General features: G+C 38.9%; 1 protein-coding gene and 1 long non-coding RNA gene across 3 annotated transcripts in view; one reads left to right on the top strand and one right to left on the bottom strand.

Annotated features, from left to right (window-relative positions):
* The first annotated feature begins 26 nt into the window (after window positions 1-26).
* The window catches only part of LOC148410559 (uncharacterized), an 8,725-nt gene continuing 293 nt past the window's right edge, over window positions 27-8,458 (top strand). Inside the window, exons 1-4 of the long non-coding RNA XR_015868270.1 lie at window positions 27-152; window positions 1,314-1,372; window positions 1,783-1,885; window positions 7,734-7,898. This is a non-coding gene — a long non-coding RNA (uncharacterized LOC148410559). The remainder of the gene's footprint in view (window positions 153-1,313; window positions 1,373-1,782; window positions 1,886-7,733; window positions 7,899-8,458) is intronic.
* The window catches only part of LOC148410558 (zinc finger protein 281-like), a 10,114-nt gene continuing 5,461 nt past the window's right edge, over window positions 3,806-8,458 (bottom strand). For both annotated transcript variants that reach the window (XM_088438109.1, XM_088438110.1), the window contains exons 4-7: window positions 7,749-7,872; window positions 7,559-7,642; window positions 7,359-7,477; window positions 3,806-7,150 (exon numbers count right to left, since the gene is read on the bottom strand). In XM_088438109.1, coding sequence (XP_088294235.1) covers window positions 5,852-7,150; window positions 7,359-7,477; window positions 7,559-7,642; window positions 7,749-7,872 — 1,626 coding nt within the window. In that variant the 3' untranslated portion in view covers window positions 3,806-5,851. The remainder of the gene's footprint in view (window positions 7,151-7,358; window positions 7,478-7,558; window positions 7,643-7,748; window positions 7,873-8,458) is intronic.

Below are 8,458 nucleotides of genomic sequence, written 5' to 3'. Positions count from 1 at the left end.
CGCCCCCTCCACCCCGTTTGCCCGACTTGCCAATGGCGACACACAAGCGGCTACTGTACAATCAAGTTCTATTTTTAACGCGATTGTTTGCCTCGCTTTCTCTCACGCTGGCCGACTGGGTAGGGAAGCCACAAGGGCGAATACGCTACAAAGTATGTAAACGGTCGCAAAGCCAAGGAAACCTAAGACAGCTGAAAACAGCCTAGCAACTTTTCCCCTGTTTGCTAAAGTTAGCATGCTAATTTTAAGAGTCGATTTGGCTTCATGTCATCATCGGCAAAGGCACGTTTTCTGAAATTTGTAAGTTTTAATGACTAGTCTCTGAAAAAAACAAGAAAATAAAACAAATCTAAGCTAAACAAAAGACAGTCTCAATTTTAACGATTATAAGTCTAATGTCTCAATTTTGCCCACTTTTTTAACGGGACGAAGCAACGTTTTAGCCTTTTTGCTAATGTTAGCATGCTAAAGTTTACCCTCGTTTTTTTAGCTACCATCCAATTAATTTTCAAAAAGCATTTTAGAGCTGCAACTACTCATTGATAATCAATTATCAATTTAATCATGTTTGATGATTACATTTTGTGAGACCTATTTTAATTTAAAATTATACTTTTCCTCTGTATTTTGGCCTCTTACCAGTAAAGTTTTTTTTTTAACAGCCCTTCACGTAAGCTACTACTGTTTAAATTGAATTAAACAGGTGTGTATATGTTGATTTTTTAAAACTGAATCTTAATTTATTCTTTTTTTGCATGCATTGCACTGTGAATATGAAATTATGTTTCGTTTTTTTGAATAATAAAATGTAAATGAAAGCATTTCATTCATTTATTGATTGAGGAAATAATTAGCAAATCAATTATTTGGACAATTAATAATCGCAAAAAACATTTGTTTTACTAAGGTTGTATGATCAAGGAAACGTGTGGGAAGATAAGAAATTAAATTAGTGTTTTGCAACTTTTTTTGACCAAGGGACACTCAACGGAGAAAGTTTTGTAAGTAAGTAAATTTAATCTTCAAGAATGGCATGTGAAAATACATTTATGGCATTTTTACTCTATACCAATTTGCCTCCCAACATCAGCGCTATTTTTTTCTTAAAAAAAAAAGAAGTTAAAAATACATCAGAAAACATCACAAAGGCTCTCAAAGTTCCTAGTACAGTTTTTGCCATTTGTCATGACTTCTCTGAATACAGCTTTTGTGTTCTCACGATCACTTCCCGAAATTACAAAATATCAGGTGATATTTACATTGCCTGTTTACACACCTGTGAAGAATTATGACTTCCACATTCTCTTTTTTAGAAGAACCATAACCATTATCATCATCGTGGCTTTGTGGCTGAATCACACCGCCAGATAATGTGAGCAAAAAAGTTAAATACCGGAGGAATAAGTTCTGTGTTAACAGCAAATCATTAGGGTCAAAATACCAGTAATGTGAAATAAGAATTGAAAAATATTTTAATAATAATGCTGGTGATTAAAATTGTATTTTTCAAAAGCTATGATGTGCACTACAGTGATTTTCTGTTTTTTGTCATACTGATTCATTTATATTGTATTTTTCAAAAATAATATTTTATCAATATGAAGGATAACTTAGAAATTAAACATAAAACATCTGCTTATTTACATTGTAACACATTGATCAAAACAATGCTTTTAATGTTTTGTTTTATGTGTTTGTATATTTATTACCATCATTAGAAAGTTTGTAAAAGTGAGCCAACATTCAAGAAGTATGGTAATGAATATGTATGTTTTAACATAGGAGTTCCAGCATCAGGGTTCCATATAGAACCTATTCCCGCCACTGTGGAATAAAGGCCTCACGACATCGTGCTCGCCTCACGCTTATCTCCGGCACACATGCGGTGAGCATCCGCCATTTTTCAATTTCTATTGTTGTTGTTGTCGCCGTGGCCTTAGCAACCACCGACGATTGGGACTGTCGGCTCTTGCTGTCAAGCTGAGGTGGACCACCATCTTAAACCATTTACCTCCTAATAGGTCCTCATTTATATCGACAACTAGAATTCTTAACAGTATGTGCAAGATATATTATTATCACTGTTGATATAATATTATTATTAGTGCTGAGGAAAAATTTGAAGAGAATAACCTTTGGCAACAGTTCGCTAACAGTTATCTAAGTCAAACTGTCTGCCTTAACTTTTAAAGGTTAAGGTTAAAAAGAATGACATGAAAACAATTTTGGGCAACGGGAGTTAAAATAGTATTTCAGAGTGAAGCGGTATTGTATTTTTTTTCCCTCAAAACAGGAAGTTAACCACAAATATAATATTTCGATATTTAGAACAGCTATTTATTCATTTTGGGAATGAACAGTTGTGGGAACGCTGGTGTATATTCTGTTAATAGTTTGACTGACTTATCTGATTATTTTGTCGACATTCTCTTTAGAACAGCTCCATCTAGTGGATGCATAACGCAACCCCAGCCACTACTTTAGCTTCTCTTCTATGTGCCTTAAAATGTGGGGTGCCATATATATGAAAACAGTTTCCATTCATTGAAGGTGCGCCTTATAGTGGAGAAAGTAAATCATCAACGCGCTGTTCCCAATTTTTAATATTTTATAACCGCTAAAGTGGTTTCCTCATTGAAGTTTAGTGAGCATATATGGAGAAGACGACAATTTGCATATGAGGCAGATTGTTCTGATGTTTGAGTAGTTAAAGTGTTCTTAATTATAGAAGTCTACATCCGTTGTGATCAAAGTTAATCCGTTTTCTGGCGTTACAAGATGGTAAGCATCATTTTGAACTTACTATTTACCTCAAACTGTGTCAAGTATTTTTTGTATAATAGCCACTTTTGACAATTGAAACAAAAGTTGAGTTATGTTCAAAAAACAATGGTATAAAATAAAAAAATAAAAATTTTTATTATTCATCTTTGAGCGTCACACCTCGCTTTTATGAGTTGTTTGCTCACTTTGCAGTCAGAACAAAAAGACACTTATCAACAGTGACTCACTCAATGAAGTTAGAAGTTTGGTGCTTCAGAAAATAAAAAAAATCATCCAATGATTATTATGGCAAACAAGTCACATAATGTGACTGACACACATGCCGGGATATTATGTCACAGTTAATTCCCTGATACCAATGTGTGTAGGAAACAAGAAAAGGAAATAAATGAATGCCCTATATACACGTTGCACTGCTGTCGTGTGATATATTAGAGGAAAATTAAACTAGAATAATTTTAATAAACATATGGAGATATGAGGGGCAAAATGAAGGATACAAATATTGACACGTTTTTGCTTACAATTTGTCATCCCCCAAAAAAGTATTAACAAATTATACTAATGCAATAATGATCATTTGTGATTCCTTCAACAAATGTTTAAAATATATTTTTCAGACTTTAATACATTTCTCTGACAATTAAAAAGTTACAGATTCAAAAAAACTGTTCAGTAAAGGTATGTGTATTACATAAATTTAAAAAATTACACTCGACCTTTCTCCTATTGTGCTGAATCTGAAATGACGTTTGCCTCCACTGTGACAAGATTTCTTCAGAAAAGGAACAAACACTCCCTCCGATTTATCAAATCCTGTGACAGCCATCCATCCAGGTCATTACATACTGTCATGATCAGAAATGGTTACTAATCATGTGTCAATAGTATTGTTGGTTACTGGTAAATAATTTTAGCTCTGAGGCATTACTATTACAAGATGTGGAGCCTCTTTTACTAGAACAAAAACTGCACCACACAATAAAACAGAAAGCATTATTTTTTTTTCATGACTGTTTTTATTTTCTCCCTAATAACGTTTAAATTCATTGGACAGGCAAAGAACCTTAAATAAAAAACACAACATGATGACATCAGCTACGATATTTGGCGGTAGTAAAATAAACTTAAAAAAAATCTTTATAAAAAGTAGTGTTTAAACGAAGTCTTGTAAACAACGAGATGTGCTATTCCCACATCTCGAGATTTGATATACATATGAGGTATATGAGGCAAATTCTCAGCAGATGTCAATCAATGGAAGACGTTTTACAATTATAATAATAAAAAAAAGTATAAATACATTTAGAAATGACATCTAATATTTACTAAATCCAATTTATCTACTGGGACAAATCTAAAATGCATAAAAAATTCTCATCTTTTTTTTTTGTTTTCTTTTAGCGTGGGGCCGCCTCATTTATTGATTTGATCACTATCACAGCGGAGCAAATGGGCTAATTAAAGGGTTGCAGTGACATTTACATTATCCCAAATAAAAGTCCTACCCCAGGGGGCCGCGCCTCCCGAAACTGGAAAAAAAAAAAAAAAAGAAAATCTCATGTTCGACCCTCCCTTATAACAAACCAAAGTGTAATCTGGCACAACGTTTAAAAAAAGAAATACAAAAAAGTTCGACTTAATGCGAAACGGCTCAAAGTGCTCAATGGATTTCATAAGACAACCTGAGTATGAGGGCCACACCTCCACCATGTGCTTCAAAGAAAATGTCTTACCTGTAAAAAGACAAGTTTTAATTAAAAAAAAGTTTAATGTGGACAGTCACTACAGTATTAAAAACAATTTATTATAAAAACGCCTTCTTCACCATAAATCTTAGTGAGAGTAAACCAATACTTGTAAAAGATTTAGGACATATTACAAGGGAAGTTGTAATTAATAGATAGGCGGGGGACACCCTGGACTGGCTGCCAGCCATTCCCTGGGCACACAGAGACAATAACCATTCACACTCACAATCGCACCTAGAGGCAATTTGGCAGTGTTCAATACACCTACCATGCGTGTTTTTGGAATGTGGGAGAAGACCCAATGCAAGCACGGGGAGCACATGCAAACTCAACAGAGGTATGGCTGGGGCAAGATGGTATTGAACCCAGGATCCCTGAACTGTGAGGCAGATTGTTAACCAGTCTTCCGCCGTGCTGACCCACATTAAATATTTACCATTTTTCAAGAAAGTTTAACATTTTACCAGCATAATGAATACATATTAGAAAACAATGAAGAATTTGGAGGATGGAGAAATTTGACTTCAAGTCTTAAAATGGCAATTGTCATGTTTTGAGATCTTTTGGGAATTTTAACTGAGCAGATGATCAGTTCACATCTTCAGTCTCAGACTTAAAAAAGGGTAAAAAACAAACCAAAAAAAAGCATAACCTTTTTTTTTGTATCTACAATTTTGTTATGGACAGTGTGGCCCTCATACTGTTTGGTAGAGAGGTTAAATGAGGAGGAAGTGGAGGGCTTTCAAATTGTTGTCCAGTAGCACCCTCTACCGGTCAACCTAAAGTTACTTTTTGTTTTTCAACAAAAAAAAAACTATTCACCCAAAGGATAACCCTCAGTCTTCCTTGACGGCCACTGTGATTAAATCTGTATTATAATATATATATTCTTATAAATATATATATTTATTTATAGATCGCTCTTCTTAACATGGTCAAGAAATGACAGCATAATCTCTGTATTGCCAAGGAGAAAGTGTTTTCAGTGTTCACACTCATTCATCATGTCAGCAACTTCCTGTTTCCTGAGTAATACTTTGTCTTTATTATTATTTATTTACTTCTTTGTTTGTTTTTTGCATTTCCAATCCTGGGCTATAATTCCCTGCTACCGTATTTCACACAAAGTCAGCCGGCTGGTGGAAAATATTCATCTTGGTATGATCATAAAAATAATACTACTTATTTAAAAGCACTGTCACAACTGCAGTTCATAAATAAAAAAACATTTACAAGAAATTGTCCGGCGGGTAGGAGGAGTGGCATAAGAATAATTAGAAAACAATTCAAATAGGTTCGAAGTTTGAGGCGTGGTCTCATCTGAAGCTTTGGCTGGTCGGCGTTTTGGAGACAGGGCTTGCCGACTCGCCGACATCGGCCAGCAAGCCGCTGTACCCTGAGAAGTCGGACACGGGCGTCCTTATCCGTTCTTCGGACTTGAATTGCGATCCGAAAGCCTGCGCAAAGTTTTCTATCTGGTAGGGGGTGGCTTTGGAGGAGGCCAGGGGGAATAAGGCGGCAGTACCGTTCTTGGCGGGCAGCGCCTCCTTGTGGCTGCTAAGGTCGGCCGGGCTGATCTGGTAGGACGACGGCGATGTTGACGAGGCATTGAGCTCCTGTGATGGGGTGAGCTGATGGTGGTGAGCGACGTCCAGGAGGTGGAAGGCAGGTTGAAGCGAGGCGTCAGCAGCTCCCGATGGCCCGAAGCCGCAATCAGAGTAGAGGAAGGGTCCGGACGTCTGCGCCGCCAGTGGGAAGCCAGTGCTGTGGCTGGTGCGCTCCAGAGCCTGCAGAAGGAAGCGCGAGTATTCGTTCATCATTAAACCCTTGTCGCCGGGAGAAGCGGAGCCGGCGTCCAGGTCTTGGGCCGAGTCTGGCTGGAGCGCCTCCACGTGCTGGTCGCCCAAATCGAAATGGATGTCGGCGTGTTGCGAGTTGTCGGGCTTGTGCGCGTAGTGCTCTAGCAGGCTCTGAAGCACCTCGTCGGGAATGCCTGACTTGTCCAGGCCTGAGTCTGCGTCCGTCATTTGAATGACGGTCGGGTGCGCGGAGAGCAGGTCGTAGTCGCCGCTGCCACTTCCCGTTGTCGACATGACATTTTGGAGGTAGCGCCGCTTTTTGAGGAAATGCATGGCGTCGTCGTAGTTGCCCATTTTGCTGCCGTTTGTCTGGATGAGCCCGTGATCGTCATCGTGCTCCGCCGAATCCACTTTAATGCTTTTTTCTAGACCTTTCCGATGTGCCTTCTTGAAAGCCATCTTAGGGGCGCGGCTCTGGTGTTGCATGCTGGTACCAGGCTCTGAGGACGAGGACACGGCTTGATTCTCAAGCGAGTATTCGTGGACGCTGTAGGCTCCGCTGACAGCGGTGGGAACCTGAGGCCCTCTCATCCCTCCGTCCGCCTTCTTCCTCTTTCGGGTGCTTCCCTCACCAGTATTTTTTGACCTGCCTTTTTTTCTCCCACCTCCCGCCGCAGCTGTTGTGTTTCCCTGAGTGATTCCGTAGCTGCCCATGTCCACACAAGCCAAGTCCAACATGCTGGGATCCAGAACTTTCTTCAGGGCATCTCCACATGTCCGTTTGTGCTTCAAAAGTCGATCCGTTCTGGAAAAAAACTGAAGGAGACCTCCTTATAACTACAAAAAGCTTAAGATTTATATAGCACATTTCTAGTGGCCCATGAGAAGATTACAATTTTCCCCATTGCCAGGCAAAGTTGGGGTTTAAAGATCAGGCTGGAGTTTCGAACAGGGTGGGAATTCAAATAAGGGTTCCAAGGAAAAGGTCTGGTTTTCAAATCAAGGTGACAAAAAAATGACATACCTGTTGGCAGTTCTCACATCTATAGGGCTTCTCTCCACTGTGCGTGCGCTTATGTCTCTCCATGTGGTACTTCTGGATGAAGCGCATGTTGCACTGATCACAGCTGAATGGCTTTTCTCCTGACATCCGTCAAAGATGAACAGTAGCGCTTAGACGAGGAGTACATGGACATGTTCCTGTCAGTTTGGATAATGACTCACCACTGTGAATTTTCTCATGGCGCTGGAGGAGGTACTTCTGGATGAAACTCATGTTACACTGGCTGCATCTGAACGGACGCTCACCTAAAAAGTATATTTATCTGAGTTTGCGGACATTTTTTGACCAACTTGCCAAGTCCATCATTTTTGACCGCTTGCTGTTTGTTGTGTATAGTCATGTAGGCATTACCTGTGTGAATGAGGACGTGTCTGCGGAGGTGATAGGAACTCCTGAAGGCGGCACTACAGTGCTCGCAGATGTGAGGTTTACTGCCCGGTGATATGCTGCCCCCGTCCCCTTCCAGCATCATGGACTGTGAGCACACAAGAAGCCCCACAAGTGAGTTTTATGAGGTTTTTTCTTTAGCTGTAATGGCTTGCAAAAAAAGTACCAGTGATGTCAAAAGACAGAAAAATACATTTAATTCAAATTTATATTAGATTGTGCAAATTTTAATAAACTTAATTGATTCTATGTTGTTTACAAAGTTAATATTCTACAGAAAATCCATGCCTACCCTGCAGGGGGAAAGCAACACAAGGTTGAGCACAATACAAAAGATTGATAAAGTGACTAAAAATGGAGATTGTCTTTAGCATAAAATATCAAATTGAAAGAATACCAAATTGTAATAATAACGGAATTTTCACAACAACAACAACAAAATTAAATGCAAACAAAACATAGTACTGCCTCTGTCAGAAATTAATGATTCAGAATTACTTGTTGTTGCCACATGACTGAATTGGATGTTCCTGGTTGGCAGTTGGCTGATTTTGAGCAAAGCGGTGCCACGCTGATTTAGGACGAGTCATTCACCCAAAAAAAAACAAAAAAACCCACAGGGCGGGGACTGATGTTCAGCTAGCAGTTATTATGCTGTCATCGCAAACTGGAAA

The sequence above is a fragment of the Hippichthys cyanospilos genome, chromosome 16 (genome assembly GCF_059441005.1).
Source record: "Hippichthys cyanospilos isolate Australia breed blue-spotted pipefish chromosome 16, RoL_Hcya_1.0, whole genome shotgun sequence".
Classification (NCBI taxonomy): domain Eukaryota; kingdom Metazoa; phylum Chordata; class Actinopteri; order Syngnathiformes; family Syngnathidae; genus Hippichthys; species Hippichthys cyanospilos.
Note: the sequence above shows the minus strand (reverse complement) of the source record. Positions and strands in the feature narration are given on the sequence as shown.